At 41.6% G+C, this 18,452-nt stretch overlaps 1 protein-coding gene across 4 annotated transcripts; it reads left to right on the top strand.

The window, feature by feature from the left end:
• Positions 1 to 837: 837 nt before the first annotated feature.
• zhx3a (zinc fingers and homeoboxes 3a) lies at positions 838 to 17,632 on the top strand. Of its 4 annotated transcripts, none has more exons than XM_076269319.1 (3): positions 838 to 912; positions 9,718 to 13,331; positions 16,219 to 17,632. In XM_076269319.1, exons 2-3 carry the CDS (start codon positions 9,919 to 9,921, stop codon positions 16,250 to 16,252), a joined length of 3,447 nt encoding a protein of 1,148 aa, XP_076125434.1. In that variant the 5' UTR covers positions 838 to 912; positions 9,718 to 9,918; the 3' UTR covers positions 16,253 to 17,632. The 4 variants fall into 4 exon arrangements, with proteins under 4 accessions (XP_076125434.1, XP_076125436.1, XP_076125433.1 ...); XM_076269321.1 differs by lacking the exon at positions 838 to 912 and adding an exon at positions 2,042 to 2,086; XM_076269318.1 differs by lacking the exon at positions 838 to 912 and adding an exon at positions 3,087 to 3,296.
• Positions 17,633 to 18,452: the final 820 nt, after the last annotated feature.

Below are 18,452 nucleotides of genomic sequence, written 5' to 3'. Positions count from 1 at the left end.
TTTGAATTCAGAGGCAAATAAGTAGTCTCTACCTGGAAGCACGTTCACACAAGGCATACATAAGTACGTTATTTAAAGTAGGAGACACAAACCAGATTTAAAAAATGACGTGTGTTTCAGTAGTGGTGTCCAACGGCCACGCCAGTGCTGGGGAATTTATGTACAATGTCGCATAGCCAAGCATTTACAAGTTCTCTAGGATAGGTCTGGTAAAGCTGATATAGATTTACATTCACTTGTGTAGGTCAAAGTTGGATCGAGATTTGGTTATGAGTGATGCATGTGCTGCCAACAGTGAATAAAATTGACAATATAATTTCACATTCCACCTCAGTCTTCTTCACCATTAATGAAATGCTCAGAGCCTCAGTAAAGTCACAAGTTTACATGTATGATATGACTCAAAACAGAGCTATTTAATATGTCAGTACACTTTGACTGTGGAACCAAATTGTGCCAAACCAAACCTCAACTTCAAGAATTTTAACAGTGGGTAGCACTAGACCAGTATCATTATGCCTTTGTATTTTTTGGAAACACAGCATCCGGATTTCTATCTGCATATTGTTGCCCTTCTTGGTGCCTCATTGGTGACTTTGGTTACATTTGTCTGACAAATGAGTATTTACATAATACATCAGGTAATTTAAATTTTATCAGCAAACATTTTAATACACTCACTGAATAGCTGTTGTGGGAGCACTATTATGTGCAAGTGTATAGTTTGCCAGGATATAAAGGGTTAAAAATCAACTTAAGGACATGCCCTGCCCCTTCCCTTTCACACACAACAGTTGTTGGCTTCCTTTCCTGTGATGACAGTATATTATCTACATTTTTGTTTGGCTACTCATGATTCCAAGGCAGGCCAGGGAGACTCCAGAGTTGCAGTCTGTACTCTTCTGAGCCAAGGTAGGTATCACTAAATTTTGTTTTTAGAAAGGCCCAGAAGAACACAAAACAATTGCTAATAAATGTGTTGTATGTTTTATTTAATTTAATCCCTTTCTTTGTTGATATTTTTTGCTGTTAAGATCCATTATATTATATAATATGCACAAAAGTATTATATGATCATGTTCATCACCCTCCCAAAAATTCACTCAAGGAGATATTATAACAGTGTTGTACATTGATATACAATGGTAATGCCAGTCATGGTAGTTTCTATAGAGCTCAAATAGTTTTAAATGACCAGTTTTAAATAATCAACCGTGACATAGAACACAGACCCAGACAATGAAACAATATTACATTTGGGTTAATTAGGTTATATGCAGGAAAATCATGAATCATTATGTTGACCTCATGAGCATCATAGAATGTGTTGCTCTTTCACTATGTCAGCTTTTATCCTAAATTGGATTGAATTAAATCCCTGTGAAAATATTTAGAAAGACACATTCAATATGTGAAATCAAAAAAAGTATGAGAATATTTAGTTGTTGCTGCTGTGTATATGGTAGCTAATTGTTTATAAAGCACTACTTTCCTCAATATTCTTGTTAAGCTAAATGATTAACTCCCCTCACTGACAAAGAGAAAGCAGACAAAGCAGAAATGACAATCCTTCACATGTCTAAATGACACAAGACAATATTTTGAGGACTGTTAGACACAAACACATCTGTGAAGATTGTTTTTGCATTTCCTCCACCATTCACCTGTCTTGATTTCAAAAGCATCACCACCAATAGGTCAACTCTGTCAACTGTCTAAGTCAGGTGTGTGATTGAAGCGGGAGGCTTTTCACTAACTGCCGTAGGCATCAGAAAAAGAAAGACTGAACAAAATGTTATTTTCCTTCATGATGCATATGGGGTTTTCAAAATAAATCCTCTGCTCAATAATATGAAAGAGTTGAGTATATAATTATGCAGAATATATATCTGAACTGTATTGTGAAAATTATGACAATGTTTTAACATGAATACGAATTCATGATTGGAATGATCCCTTTCTGATTAAATATAAGCTTTGCTATTCAGTGGTAACACCAGATTGCAAATGCCATTTCATTATTTAATCCTCAGGTAATCCTTAGGTTTTACCTGTACATATAATGGCTCCCAATGGATTATAACAGGTCAGTATACAGATGTGCTTGAGATATGACAATGATATTTGGGAGATATTTGTGACTAACCTACATTTTAGCATATTCCTGGTAGACGCCATATGTGGCCTAGTTTGTAGAATAGGCCTTGTCCCTGTATAGGGCTACATTATACATTCTGTGTATGATGGCAATTTTATAGATGATATGATGATATCACAGGATAATTCTGTATCATTTGTTTTGAAGTGATCATTCAGACATATGTAAACATAACGTGTATAGTGTTCAATTCATGTCAAAGAAAACTAAAATACCATATAAAAATCCATCCTTGTTACAATGTAGTTACATGGTTGCTATTGACATTTTGTTACACCTTTTACGCACGCCTTTTACGCATAAGATCGGCTATGATATGGAGATTTATGAAGGCCTGTGTGTTGGCATTATAGACTCTGGCAGTTTTTTTTTTCTTCGGGGGAGATGTTTTGCTCTGAAAGCCCAGCCTACAGCTGGAGCCTATATTTCCATGTCTGAACATTCTGATTTCAGTGCCAACCTACAACTTAACCCTCCCTATTAGGACAACAGGCCTTGGTCTAACCAGTTAATGAAATATACTCTGGGCTAAGTTGTATAAATAAGACAAGTTCACACACGCTACGCAATATCAAAATTTAAATAGATTTGAAATATATGAAACTTGTTGGTTCAGAAAGAAATGAGAGGGAACAATCAACCAATCTAGTTATAGCAATAGTCGTCATTCAAACTATATTTCTCGATAAGTTCACTATCTGAACCGACACCTGACAGAATTGGGCTCCTCTGTTTGGACGACATGGGTTTTTTTGGTAGCCTGAAACCTCAAACCTCCTCAAAATGCCGGCAAAAGTATGTCTAATGTGTCCATTGCGTTTAGGCTACGCTTAGGCAAGGGGAAAGGGTTTTTGGGTTTGGGTGACGCTCTGAATCACGTGCTCGTTTGGACCACACACTGTATATTTTTTCCGTTCCCATTTCGCCGTCCGTGTCTCTCCGACATAAACAGTGTGCCATAGGGAGTTGATGTACCTTGCTGTGGTCACTGACGGGTTCACGTCAGTTCACCGGGTTCAGCTGAGGAGAGGTCTCGGCCCCTCCTCCTAGTCGGAGACACCGACCAGAGCTAATCTAATGTTATTCATTTCTGTATTAATAACGGATTTCCATTTCTTCTTACCGGACGAGCTATAAGGTAGGAAACTTTAACTTGTTACTTCAAGACGTTGCCTATGTATTCGGTTTAGCTTTGCCTTCCCAAAGTTGCTTTACTTAAAGCTGTCATTGCTAGCTATTCTACTCCTATGCGGAGCAGCAGTCAGGGCAGTTTACATGAAGTCGCCAATGTATAAAATGGCGACAGTAGATGGGGAGTGCTGACTTAAATTTTTGGGAATCGACAGTACCCATCTCGATAAGACTGTAACTATCCGGCATGCTCCGCTGCAAGCGTTTTCCGGATAGGTATTCTGGAGTGAAAGGGTTAACTCACCAGTTTGTTAGATTCTCGAGAATTTACTCAACATTCTATCTGGTTCTAATTTGCCTACTCGCACGCTACAACGTGTCTTTTCAGAGGTTAGAATATATCATAAATGCTGAGGGTTCATATGGCGAGTCGTTATTTCAAAGCACCATTTGTCGTTCTCCTTGGAAGGTAAGTGTTGAGTAACAACGTATCATTCAAGGAAGAGTACAGTAATGAAAGTGCAAAATGGCTTGTAGGTCCTTAATTATTTTAGGTGGTGCCAAATCGTATAGTCTATCGGTAGTCTAACTCACTATCTGTAGCGGGGTGTTATCATGAATCAGGTATTTGAGTGATACCTACAACTTTGGGACGTATTGTTATGTTTTTTATTCGCAAGTACTCTTACAAACCTGCCTTGAACCCATAGGGTAAACACCGGTTTTTCGTAGCTTTCGCCTTTTAGAGTAATCTGTAGGTTTCTGAAACCAGGTCTGCATTGTCACGAGTTCCACCTCTGTTTCCGAGAAGAGGCACATTATTCCAAATATTCAGTCAGCCAATGAGATTTTCGGCAGGATAACTGTTCAGTTCACTTGCGTTTGGTAAGCAAGGGCATTTAGTCGTGAAAGGGGTCGCTTGGTTGATCCGCATTAATATACAGAATGTGGGCTAATTACAAAAAACTAGGCTCCCATAAAATTATAATATGCCTACATATCTCAAGACGCAGCAGCCTATATGGGGAGCATGTGGTAAACGTTACATGTGTTAAATGCCATGAACAATACTTGGCTAAATTATATAATGTATATCTGGCTGTTGGCATAACTATTGATGCTCTTCAATCCTCCAAAATAAACCCCATACTTTTAAGAGGCTGAGGTTGACAAATAGCCTGTGAATTTGTTCAGTGTTGTATCTGTTCGTGAATGTCAATTCCCATGATGGAAACATCAGAGAATGGACATCCTCCTGGCTCCTCTGAACTGTTTTAATCAGGCCAGCCATATTGCCTTTCATCGCAAATCTTTGCAATTAGGGACAGTGAACAGCTCTGGTCAGAGCTGAGGCCAATGAGTATCTGTATTCTTGCAAAACAAGACTGGACAGGAGGGTCTCTGTGCCAAACAGTTGCCATTGGTAACATTTAGGGTAGTGGACATTTTTTCTGTTACAAAATACTGTAACAGTCAAATTTTGTGTTCAAGATCTTCTGTACTAGAATGCAATACTCTCTTTTTTTGCCAGTGGTCTGTTCATATGGTCATGATTTGGAGTTTGAGTATGTTACATTCCTTGCATTCAGAGAAGAGAAACAGGCTAATGCCAACCAGATCTATTTCAAAGCACTGCTCAACATTGCTATATAATTTTCCTCAGTCCTTTACAAAAATACAAATCATATTGTTGGGAGGTGGGTGGTGGTTCTGGTCTATTCTTCATCTTGGCCTCCCCCACCTCCCCATCGTCAGTGGTCACAACTGTGTTACTGAGTGCTATAAACATCCTGTTGTATCTGATTGCTTTGATTTACAGTTTTTGCCTCAGAGTTTGAGTTGAGTCTGTTGTCAAATCCTCAATGAAACCCTATGGCTGTCCTTTGCCAGGCATTTATAGTTAGCGGAGTTGAAATAAACATGTGATCTCAATTGGCAGGAGTGTCCCGTCGCAATGAAGGGTCTGGTCAAGTGAGAGGATGCTGGTATTCGCACCAAGCTGGCTGTTAGCATGAGGCATTGACATCAACCATTTTGACTTCGACTGGACAATGCATAGGACACTTGGATTTTTCAGCATTTTTTCCCCCTTTAACAGGCTGTCAACAGCTTGCTGCTACTGCTTGTTAAACCAAAATTTTGTCCCTGTGTATGTGTTTTATACATATCACAAGAATATATAATTTTACCCCAGATTTTTTTTTTATGGGTGGGGTAACGTGATTCCTACCACATAAGGAAATTGTCAATACATAAGTGGCCAGGCGGTCAAAAATGTCAGCGCATCGCCATCAGGCCCTTTTTATGCCTAATTCAATGTGCTCGTAGTCTTTCGGAAGACCCCATATGCCATTAAAAATTGCATGCATTTCTCGAACACTCCAATCAAAACGAAATAATGAAGGGAGTGAAATGGAGCGATGAAAAAGGGCATTTGGTACCGACTAGTCAGAATGAGGGTTTACACAAAGACTGCTCCACAAAACCCTGTGAAACTGTGTCTGCGGTAGGGCACAAGAGGTGTTCCCTTGGAGTGTGTGTGTGTGTGTGTGTGTGTGTGTGAGAGAGAGTGAGTGAGAGAGCGCAAGTGAGTGTGAGTAAGAGAGGTGGGGGGCTGAGTGTGTGTGTATGTGTGTGTTATTGGGAGGGGTAGGGCATCTTGTCTTGAGTGTGTGTGTGTGTGTGTGTGTGTGTGTGTAGGCAAGGAGTAGGGGTTGCTATGGCAATCTTAACACATGAGTGGCATTGCTGACTGGTCTCCCTGCAGACCATGCGGTAGTCACAGAGGTAAGGGGGGGCAAAGAGGGGACAACCTACAGCTCATACACACACACACACACATACACACACACCCTCACCAACTGACACATTCACTCACTCACAAATATCCACATACAGGTTGACCAAGGACAGACAGCTGAAGGCGCTTCAAAGACCTGCTTTGTTAGCATTCTGCTAATGAGACATGTCCTTTAATGACGGTAAATGGTAGAAGGATGTCTTATTGTGGCTCACATCTTTTCATAATTAATGTGGACACACGAATATTTCTTGGATTACCCATGAGCATGCATATGCGCACACAGACACATGATAGCAACGCATGTGTACGAATATTGCTCAAGTGTTTTCACAGAGAAAATTAAAACAAAACAAAGAACAAATAAGGTAACAGCTAGACCCTCAGTTGGCATTTTTGACACAGCGCTGCTATGCTGACAGAGGTGGTCACGGCAGGGCAGTTTTTGTCTGGGCCCTCTGTGACACTGTAGGCTCATTAAGGTGCTTGATGCATCCAACTAAATATAAAGAATTCTCTTGAAAGCCTTTTTCCTAGACAATAATGGGGGAAATGATTATATGATTATATACCCCCCCCCCCTCTCTGACACACACACGCACACACATGCACACAAGGTAAGGCAAAAATAAAAACAGACAATGTGTGTGTGTATGTGTTGAGAAATATGGAATAGAGACAGTTATCAGCTGTGCTGTTTTTTGAAATATCCAGGGCCCTCAAATAACATTGAAACACTGGAATGCAATGCATAAATGTTAGACGTTTATTATTACCGTTTCCTGGAATGTTTTTCTCTTCCTAGTTTTCTGTTTAAACTGGCTGATAAATAAAATTATTTTAGTCACAGGGCCATTTTGTACAGAATTCAAAAAGGGACAAGTTTATATTTGTGTGTACCTGTGGATATGTATTCCCATCTTTGGTTTGCAACATCCCAGTTTGTGAGAAGGTTAAAATGGTTTCAGTTCTGCAATGAGGTGTGAGCTGTATCAGGACACATGGTGACTGGGGAAGGTTTTTTGTCGCGGATGACCCGGTCCACCCCACAGCTGAAACACGAGGCCATGCTTTTGAAAGCACCCTTTTCAGTGTCTCCCTGTCTGGAGAGCTTGTCTTGTGTCCTGTCCAATGGGCTGATAAAGCTTCCCATTCTTTGATGACTGACCTGCTTTTTATGTAACATTTTTAACTATCCTCCACTTGTCGAGTGGTGGATTCTATAACTGTGCAAAGAGTTGGATTCTTGGCAAGGACAGTCGCCAGGACAGCATATGTCTTTGTGGGTATTTCGGTGTTCATCTTCTTCTCTTGACTGCCAAAGCAGAGAGAGTCTTGCTTTTCGCTTGGTTCATAAATGCCAATGCCATTTCAATCATATCATGATATTGTTGATGTGATAGTATTGTATGGACAGTTTTGTAGTGAAATTCTACCTCTGGTCGCTCATCTCAGTAGTTAGATTTTGAAATAACGACGGTCGAGCATTTGTTATCGCATGTGACATTTTTAAAGGTCGTGCTGCATAGAGACACTGTTGTTATGCCAGCCAGGGGTATTAATGGATGAAAAATTAACATCATACATAATTTTAGCGGCAAGTGGCTAATCCCGGTTTGGTGGCAGTGAAGAGGCTTTTAAGGTCCCCATAAGGGGTTAACTGAGCTCTGATGAAATGCATCATGACCCCTTCACTGGCTGTACATTCAGCAAATGCCTGTGTCTGGATGCAGAGGGCCAGGATTACAGCCTAAGATGCTGGTGACCTAGATTTTTTTTTTTTGGTCTGTGTTTTTTTTTTTTTTTTGGCAGGAAGGCAGCCGTCATGAGAAAAAAAGAGACGTCACAGTCCGTCTGGGAGCACAGTGTACTCTAGGCCGTCACTTGGGGTTTTTAATTCTGGAATGGTTTCATCTTTTATTTACAATGCAGCAGACCACAGTGAGGGAAATACGTGGAGGCCACACTGTATATCTGATGAATTCTCTCCCGCACCTGAACTTCATGTATTGAAGCCTTTATTGAACAGCAGTACGTTTAACCAAGACTAACCTACGTCAATCAAGCTTGGGTGGTCAGTTGATCAGATAAGCTCAGACGTACAGTTTGCGCCATTGCCTTGCAGAACACATTCTTGCAGTCTAATATGATAACAGAGTGAAATTGTACTAGAGGGAGAGATGTTCAATGCCAATAGGAATAGAAGGCAAGCCTTGCATTTAACACATAACCCCTCACTGTGACCACCGTAGAGTTTTGGCTCTCTGTAACTGTACGCATGTTGTATAAAATAATATTCTGTTACTATAGGCTTTGCAAACAGACAGGAGATGCATTCACATGTGAATAATCATACACTATGCATTATTGAGTTCATGTGAGGTATATTGGGGTAGGTTACTTCTGCCTCACTACAGAAGACAGACCCAACACATTGTTTTTGCCTGTCAACAAGCATGATGTTTTTATTTCACATTTTAAAAAATCTTGACAGACCCAAAAGGAAAAGTCCCATCAATAATTAATTTTTAAATTCTGTAAATAAGTAAGAAAATAATTCCATATATGCATTGTCTATATTGTTCTAATGTTGTTGCTGAGAGAAAAATTATGACACTTCTTAATTTAGATGATTCAGTGCGAGAGGGAAGACAGCTTTTTGCACTGTCACAAACCACCACGTCATGACCTTTCTGTGTTAGGAGATGGGTCAGGTGATGGGGGTTGGGGTGGGAGGTAAGGGGGTAAGGGAAGAGAAAGTAGGGAAAGAGAATCTCAGACATACTGTGCTCACTTCACTTTCATATTTTATGCTCCTCTCATAATCTGGGCTGCATATGGTACATTGCCCAGAGTAACAATCATTACAAGGTATTTACATAATTGTTAAAACAGAACAGGCGGAACATTTTGAACTGCAGATGAACCTTATCCTGACAAGACCCAACTGCTTTACACTAAGGCAATAAAGTACAGTAAAATTTTGCATTTGGTGGCACAAGCAAGGTTGTCAGAGCTGTGAAAGACTTGCTGTGCACTATGCTTTGTTTGACAGTTTGAAGTAAATGAAGAAATAACTTTAAAATGTCTCACATTGAAATTATTGTTTGTCCAAATTGTGTATATGACAGTGCATCTGACATATTTTAAACTTAATGTTGCACACATGAGAAGGTGTGATATATAAGAAAGTGTTGCTAGTGTGATATATCATAAGCTGGAGGTTAATGTGAAACTAGAAAACAGGATATCTATTCCAAAAGATACATGTTATGCATTACTTCTGTAAGACACAATGCACACTACACTCAGCACAAGCTCACTGTTGCTCCAGAAACAAGATTTCACAGCCTTTGGCTAGCTTATTGGAAATATTTTCTTAAATTGGTGAGACTTGTAGGATCTTCAGTTTGAATGTTAAATACCACTGTTGACAGATAATGACCTCCAGGTAGATTGTTTTATATTTACTGAGCAAAAATACAATGTTAAAAATGCTGAATTTTACTTAACAAAAAATTGCAGCTTAGCAAAGTTGAACACTAATGCAAATATAATTATTATAATTCTGAAATATTTAAATAGAGTATGCAGAGTTATCATATAATGTAATGTTTTCATCACACAGGTTTCCAATGAGTGGCTGATCGTGTATCAGATGGAAGCAGTTCCAAAATTTTAAGATGAACGAGTAATAGCCACCATACCATGGCAGGGTCGTGAAACGGAAGTCCACTCACTCACTACAGTTATCCAAAACCGGTCATAAGTCCCAACAGTGAACCCATCTCCCATCAGCACAACCCCCTCTGGCCATCCATGTACAGCCATGGCCAGCAAAAGGAAGTCCACAATCCCTTGCATGATCCCATCCAAAAGCAAACACAGAGAGGAGATTATACTGGGCTGCCTGCCGGAGCTCCTACCCACAATTCCCGAAGACAGCATTCTCAGCATCTCTGGAGAGGAGGAGGAAATACATGCCCCTCCCAGAAAGCAGGGCAATGTCACCTGGAAGAACCCTGCCACCACAGAGGCAGCATACAGCTGCCCACCCTGTGGATTTGAGACCAGAGACCTGACGCCGTTCCTCGACCATCTGGACAGCCACCACATGGACTTCCGGGCACAGCCAAGCTTCCACTGCCAGAATTGTGGGGTCTCAGCATCATGCTTCGAGGCCCTAATCTTACATAATGCAAAGACACACCCTGGAACTGGTTTAGCCGGGAGCTCCTTGAGCACCTCCCTCCGAGTCTCAAAGAAAGGTGGGTTAACTGTTGTAGAACAGAACTTGCTTCTGGGGGGAAAAGAAAACCCTGGTGACTGTGGGATTTCCATCACCACCAAGACATCTTCCATGAAGATGACCAAGACAATGGAGGAGCACATGAAGATTAAGGTTTCCCACTCTGGGGAGGTGTACAGGGTTAACCCAAACAGTGACCAAGTTGTGGAGATCAGAGACCCCACTGTGTTGGCACATATACAGACCACAGCACTTAATGGATCCCTTGGGAGGCCCCCTATCTCATCTGCCATGCAAATTGTCAGTGGAGCAGGTGCACTTCCTAGTCTGAAATTGCAGAACAGAGGTCCCATACGACCATCATTTACCACTCCAGTCAATCCTCCAAATTCGTCTCTCCCACTCAACGCCTTTCCTCCCTCTGATCCAAACAACAACCTCCCCAAGGTAATGATTCCTCTAAGCAGTATCCCTGCCTATGATGCTGCCATGGACTGCAGCAGCTTCCTGAAGACATCCTTCAGCAAGTTTCCCTACCCTACCAAAGCTGAGCTCTGTTACCTGACCGTGGTGTCCGATTTCCCTGAGGAACAAATCAAGCTGTGGTTCACTGCTCAGCGTCTAAAGCAAGGTATTAGCTGGTCCCCAGAGGAGATTGAAGACACCCGGAGAAGGATGTTTAACACAGTTTTCCAGGCAACATCTGAAGGTTCACAGAAACAGCAGCCCCACTACAGCATCCCCCAACACAGAACGGCCACCCAGTCAGCCGCTGTGGGGCCAAACTGCCGTGCCCCCCTGGCACCACAAGGTGTCATTGGAAGGTGGAAGCCAGGGGTCATAGTCACTCAGTCCAATGTGATCCCACGGCCTCCAGCAAAGCCCCAGTCAGTGGTCAGAACAACAGCACATCTACAGCCCAGAGCTGCCACCAGTGCAATACTTGAAGCTGTGAGCAGCAATTTTTCAAGTAGCGGCCGGAGCAGCAGCATCATCAGCAGCAACATCAGTCACGCATCTGCTCACCGACAGGCTGGATATTCAAACACCAAGCTGCCTGAGAGTGAGGCTGGAGTTAGCAGCTTAAGCAAAGACAATATTAGCAGCTTAGCTGTTGTTTGTAGTGTCAATGATTATAACAAACCAACAATCAGTAACAGCTCAAGTCTAAGCATCACTTCCAGCAATGGCAGTACCAGTGCCTTGAACAGCATTTATAGCAACTTTGTCAGCAACACCTTTTGTATCCAAAACACTAGCCCCACCAGCAAAGCTACAAGCTGCAACCCTAACGCTAATGGAGGCATCGGTAGCCAAAGCAAGAGCCCCGGCCATACCAACGAAAACAGCAATGCCAGCATATCTAACAGTGATAGCAACACTAGCACCAGCCCATTGAGAACTAGCAATACTGAAGATAGTGATATCTCAAACCACACCAGCAAGTTCAGCTCTGAGAACACAAACACTTCCCCCCTCACCAGCAATGAAAGTGGAATGGTAGAGACACCACCAGTTCTGTTGCACTTCCCCACCCAACCTTGTAGCTCCCTTGACTCCTCTCTTGGTAAAGCTAAGAAGTCCCAGGAACAGCTGGAAGCACTGAAAAAGAGCTATGCCAACTGCCAGTTCCCGGACCAGAACGAGGTGGAAAAACTCATGGCTGCCACTGGGCTAACAATGAGAGAGGTTCGCAAGTGGTTCAGTGACAGGCGTTACCATGACCGCAACATGAAAGGATCACACTCTTCTCTGGAGATGCCTTTTGATGATGTTCCACTGCCAAGTTCTGCCATTCCCCCACTGGACCTTGCAGATAACCCAGTGTTGAGAAACGGCCCAAACAGCCAGCCCACCTTGAGCCCCTCTCCTCCTACACTGCTGAAGCAACAAGATCCTGTATCAGCTACTCCACATAAAGTGCCCCGACTACCTTCCCCAGATTTCACTGCTGTTAGCTACAAAGAGCGTGACCCACTGCAGCTGATTGCCTTAGAGGAGAGTTTCTGTCAGGATCCTCAGCCAAATGAGGCTGAAGTGGACAGACTTCGAGCAGAGACCAAGATGACCCGTCGAGAGATCCACAGCTGGTTCTCTGAGAGGCGAAAGAGGAAGGCTTGTCAGAGACAAGATGAGAAGAACAAGAAAGACGAGGGTGACAGGGCTCTCCACTCTCCACCCACTTTAACCAAGGAGGATGGTCAGTTCAAATCACAGGTCACAAACCAGAGACTATCAATGAAGGAACTGTACACAATGGATGAGGAACAATCAGAGTGCAAAAGTGGAAGCCCTGAGCCAAAAGTCAACCCCATCAAGATTAACCTAAAGATGCTCAAGGTAGCCGATCCAGAGGCCAAACATGGGCTGACGGTCATGTCACCTGAGCAGGAATCGGACATTTCCAAAATGATGTCATCACCATCCTCCTCCCTTCTTTCTGACAGGATAACCCCTGATCAAATGCACCTTCTTCGAAGGACCTTTGCCAGCACCCCATGGCCAAACAACCAGCAGTTGGATGAGCTGGTCATGGTCACAGGACTCCATAAGTCAGAGGTAGTGCGCTGGTTCAGTGACAGTCGTCGAATCCACAAGAATGGACAACTACCATGGCTTGACACTTACCAGAGCACAGTGGCGGAGGCTAGAGTGTGGTTCACAGAGGAGGAGAGAAACAACATGAAAGGTCACACAGGGACTCCTACGGATGACCAGACCAGTTTCATGGTGCAGGACCTGTCCAGGAGTTTGGCCGGATGCGATAGTCTCGAACGGGAGCAAGCTTGTGTGCTGGAGGGCCCACAGAGGTACTTGTCCTCCCTACTGAAGTCTGGAGATCCAGAAGGCCTAGATGGGAGGGATGAAGCTTATGACGTGACAAGAGTGGCCACACCAATGCAGGACACATGGGCGGTCAAGGGGGAAGAGCACCAGCAGCCTATCGACAGTCAGAGTTTTAGGGAGCACCAGGCCCAAGACAAACAGTCTAGGTGAGTCCCACAAGTGTGTTCCCAACAAAATAAAGCTTTAGCAGTAGATAACTATGATAATGTGCGATTAAATCGCTGGTGCAAACTTACCTCCTAGGCACTACAGCTAATAAATTAGCACATTTTTGGGTTCACACATTTTTTTCTCTTTCACTCTTCAAAATGGGTTGTTGTTTGTGCATCAGAAGTAGGGCTGTCACTTTACGTTCGAAAATCGATTGCACAATCGATTGGACCAACCAACACAAGTTTCGAAAACTAAAATAGGGAATCGATTTTAACCAAATATGTACACTATTAATTTTAAACGAATTAAACAAATGAAAAAGATAGATGTAACAAAACTCAGGAACAAGCAGAAAAATAACAAAGAATTCCGAAGTGCAGTAAGCATTGCGAAAGCTAAAAAGAAAATTCCTACCAATTTTACGCACAGGAAACAGCTTTTTCAATCGGCTGCTGTGCTGCTGGTGTTTTGCCAAATAATTGAGGACAACGCGATCAACCTGTGCTACATGAGAGATACGAATGATAGGCCCTAATAACTTGAGGAGTTCTATATGGAAGCACTTCGGGGTTTGGGTATATCAAACTATGGAGAAGGACAAAGCGTTATGCAAACTGTGCAGTCGTGAGTTCTACGTAGGCGAAATTTGTTTGACATTTCTAATTGTAAACGCAGCCACGTTGAAGCCTGCAGTAATGTTTTCATGTTATGTCAGTCCCCTCTGCTTATTGTTTTTCGAGAATGTTGCACTCCTGTTTGTCATTGTGCACGAAACTTCACGCCATTGTGCGTCTTCAAGTGCCCCCTTTACGTTCGTCCTAATGCCTGTTAGTTGTTCGTGGATTGTCCTATATTTGGCGTTGAAAATTGAAACGTCTTTAGACGTGAAAAATCGATTTTACAATCGATTCAATGAACAATTATGTCTCAAGAATCGAACAGGATTTTTTTCACAAAAGTGACAGCTCTAATCAGAAGTGCCAATCAAGTTAACTTCTTTGTCTTTCCTGTGTGTTTTTAACAATTCAAAGAGGTACCAGCCCTGTAATAAGAACAACAAAAATAGAAACTTGGCAAAAAAAAATGTGATACAATAGACATGCTTATTCATGTGAAACAATTGGGGCCCATTAAATGTTTCATCGTCACAGCAGTAGAAACAACAAATAAACTAAAATCTATTATGCTGAGTTTTTTCTAGCAGGAACTAGAACTGAAATAAGGGTAAAATAGGATATCTATATTCTATTGTATTATCATTATCAGTCTACCAGATATCAGTTTTCTGTTTGTGCTATAAAGGTTGGTCGAGGTTGGGTTTCTACCAGACACTGGCACCAGTGTCTAACTTCCCTGTTGCTGGACAATACCAAGAGATACAGTCAGGGCACCTGTGCATTGTTTATTTCAGTTCAAGGTATCTAATAAAAGTACCACCTGTAAACAATATCTTCAAGTAGAGAAGTCATGGATTGTACATGCTTTGAGGATTTAGCCTACTTCTTACTGTTGGTCTATCCAGAACTGTTATGTTACTGTATATCTTAAAATCAGAAGCTGAGGCCTCAGACAAAAACAGAGGATCAGTTTGTTTTTAACTTAAAATACATATGAGGAAGTATATAAATGTTATATAATTATACGTTTGATAGTTATTTTTTATAGTAGTAGCGATAGCAGTATTTCAACAAATACAGCTGAATGCAAGATACAACTTTCTTATTTGGGATATGTTTAATTTTATGGCCTTCTCCACAACATAATCTAAATAGATGTGGCTTATTTTGAATGTTTCATTGGTTCCTGGGGTCACATGAAAAAAAAAATGTGTTTGTTTCTGAGCGTGAGGATGATGTGTCCTCAGAGCCAGATTTCTTTTTCTGCTCAGAACATAAAACAGTCGAAAGTGTCAGAGATGAACCGTGATTAATGCAGCCAAGAGTCCTCCTCCTGGTGATGCTTGGATGAATAGCAGATAGACTGAAGTAAACATTCCAATGTTTCTCCCCAAGAATATTCTCTGTCTTTTGATGACGTCATATTATCATTATAAGTCATAAGTGTTTTTTTTTTCTTTTTGATACCAAACCGCAAGTTCTCTTATACTTACTTGGCACCATGGCGTGTGTTTGTCTGCCAGCAATGGACTATTCCACTGGCCTTAGATTGTAAACATTCCATAAACAAGTATGACACTACTACAGTTACAGTCAGATTCAGATAACAAATCAGTCAAAGCCCAAACAGGCCTCTGTAAAACCCATGTGCTGAAACCCCACTGGTAGCACACCATTAGCCTATTTTAGTTTGAAATGGTCCTTATGATTCGTTTGACCAGCATTTAACAAAATAATAAGAGGGCTTCTGTTTTTCCTCTTCCCCACTTTCTATTTATCTTAGATCACACACTTGTCTTCAACTTTTTTTTCTTCTTCAGAGAGTCAAAGAACTGTGATAGAATAAAACACGCAAATAAAATGTCAACTAGTCTCTATGGCAGGTAGTATCTTGTGATCTGTCAAAAATAGAGCAAGGCAGAAAGGGAGAGGAGAACAAAATACTTGTATAGCATTGCACGCTCAGACAATCAGAGGTCTGTGTTAAGGAGCTATATTTAGCTCTGATGGGGCTCGGGCCGTTGAATTATAGATTCAGAGCGCGTGATAATATATGTGAATAAATCATGAAAATTGTTTATGGTGAAAATGTCATGGCTCCAGGGGATTATATTTAAAATTGTGCAAATGAGGAGGCAACCAACTGTTTGAGGCCTTGCAGAGATGTTTCACTTGGCATTTAGGGTTTTATACTTTGTGTGTGTTTTTTTTATATATATATATCAATGAGGTCTGATGGCCGTTTGTGTTTGTTTGTGCCCAGGGACAGTCTGAGGAGGGAACTGCTGAAGGTGTGATGACTGCAGGCAGCGGAAGCTGAACAGGAGCCTGGGGGTGGGAGGGGTGCAAAGGGGGAGTGGGAGGGAGAAGGGGACGGGGGGTTTACTGTTAACCATTGTGGGTTCGTTTTTCGTTATGACAGCACACGTGATTGTAATTAGTCTGTGAAGGCAGTATGAGACCCCCCCGCCGGATGGGAGGGATACGTAGAAGAAGAATGTACGAGAGAAAGAGAGCACGTGCACGCGTGCGCAAGAGAGAGAAAGAGAGAGAAGCCCACAGAAGGACCAGGATGGATGGATGGAGGGAGGGAGGAATATGGAAAGATAAACCCACCTCTTTGGGGGGACTGTGGTGAACCATGTCTGAAACTGCACTATTGATAAGGGTTGTTTTGTTGTTGTTTTTTTTTAATGACTGGACAAGAAGGTGTCGTTGTGACATTGTGATATTTCTTACCTTTTATTTTTTAGTTATCAGTACTTCAGCACTGCCTTGAATTGTACTATATCCGTAAAGGATTTTTAAATGTATTTCTCCTGTTATCACTGTAATTCCAGATAAGAGTGAGTCTGTATTTTATGTTAAGCTCTATAATTGTTAGTGAAAAAAAATAAAAATCTCACAGCGGCTAAAAGCAAAAAAAAAAAAAAAAAAAAAAAACTTTTTTTAAACTAGAGGTAAAACGTAAAAAAAGAGGCTTAAGTCATATTTGACTGCTTTAGTGGTGTCTGCTGCACACTTCTGAGTTGTTTCACATGTAAACGTTGCCTTAATACTCTGCCCACCCATTCCCTGTTTTACAGTGACTGACTCCACAGCAACTGTGCTGCAAAGACCCTATAAGGTGTCTATAAATTAATGGCTAGAAATCCCTGCCGGGGAGTCTGCTGCTGTATTTTTCAGAAAGGTACTAAAAACTTCTGTATTAAAAAAAAAAAACAGTTGAAATGTTGAATATTATGTTTAATCTAATTAAAAGAGAAAGAAAGACTAATATGATGCAGAACTTGAAATGGTGGACTTGGAAAAAAAAAAGAAAGAAATCCTAGCTAGACAGCCAAATGAAGAGCTCTGCTGAATGGACTTCTGTGTTTGCTGACAATTCGATGTTGATTTAAACAATGTGAATGCAACTATCCTGCATCTCTAAACAAGCTGCTATGTGTTAAGAAAGGTGCTAAACCATCCCAAAGAGAGAGTGGACACATCCCTTTCTGGTGTATGCATTAGTATTGAATGTGGTCAAGTCTGGTCTCTCTGAACAATAGCAAAGATTAATCTGGGCTTACAGTATTATCCTGATCACTTTTGACTGAGAACTCACATACTTAGCACAGTTGTATTACCCTTTCTACACATTCAAGATCTTTACAGAATAAATGGAATACAGCAAACTTGGGCTGAATTTCTTTGACACGCACACACCACCAGTACATTATGTGTATTCATCTCCAAGTGTACTTTTAAGTAAATGCAAATAATTCAGTTTTTTATTAACATTTGTCATTCAAATGTTAATAAACCTGTTCAAAACCTGGGGAACAAATAAAAGCATAAAACAAAAGTTCCAAGTCACAAGATGGATGCGGTTTTAACAGTCTGTCTACTTCATCATGGACCACAGCTTTTTTTTGATTGAGATGCAGATATTGGGATGTAAATTATGGTGAACATAAACAGACCAAACATTCACAAGGAATATCTGAGGAAGGGGGATAAACGTCAACACTCTGGGAGAAAACCTATACAACACTGTGCCTGATGTTGCCATGGAGGAATTTATTATTTAGTCAGGCTTGTCCTTGTTAACCTCCTTAAGGCACCACTTTCTCTACAGAACTTGCAGAAATTCCCTCTGTTCCATCTGCTCAAGGGGGGTGGATAGCGGACGACGTGTGTGGGATTCAGTAACCCCCCGCCCCCAATAACTTTTTGTCTGTACATCACATCTCTCCCTACACTTAATGGTCAACCCATCTTAATGGCAATATAGTGCTGTCAGGGTTGGTTAAGTGGGCTCACCCACTCCCCTTCCTAAAGACCACAAATAAGAGGGTAAAAAAAAAGTGCAAGGATGAAGCCTAGCCCAAGGCATTAGCCAGCGATCGCTACATGTACTCTAGCCCCCTCTTTCCAAGACAAACAGTGTGGGTCTTTTCTTCCCTGGCGATTCTTCCTGCGGGGCCCTGTTCAGAGCAGCACAGACTTGCTGCT

The sequence above is a fragment of the Alosa pseudoharengus genome, unplaced genomic scaffold (assembly GCF_046254945.1).
Source record: "Alosa pseudoharengus isolate Yale_2024_CS ecotype anadromous, Long Island Sound unplaced genomic scaffold, YU_APseudo_1.1 YU_APseudo_1.1_scf_5, whole genome shotgun sequence".
NCBI classification, from domain to species: Eukaryota; Metazoa; Chordata; class Actinopteri; order Clupeiformes; family Clupeidae; genus Alosa; species Alosa pseudoharengus.
Note: the sequence above shows the minus strand (reverse complement) of the source record. Positions and strands in the feature narration are given on the sequence as shown.

Bases quoted from the DNA above. Each gene is read 5' to 3' on its own strand.
- zhx3a (XM_076269319.1), top strand. From the start codon at position 9,919: ATGGCCAGCAAAAGGAAGTCCACAATCCCTTGCATGATCCCATCCAAA. The intron at 13,332-16,218 runs GTGAGTCCCACA...GTTTGTGCCCAG, and splicing joins GCCCAAGACAAACAGTCTAG to GGACAGTCTGAGGAGGGAAC.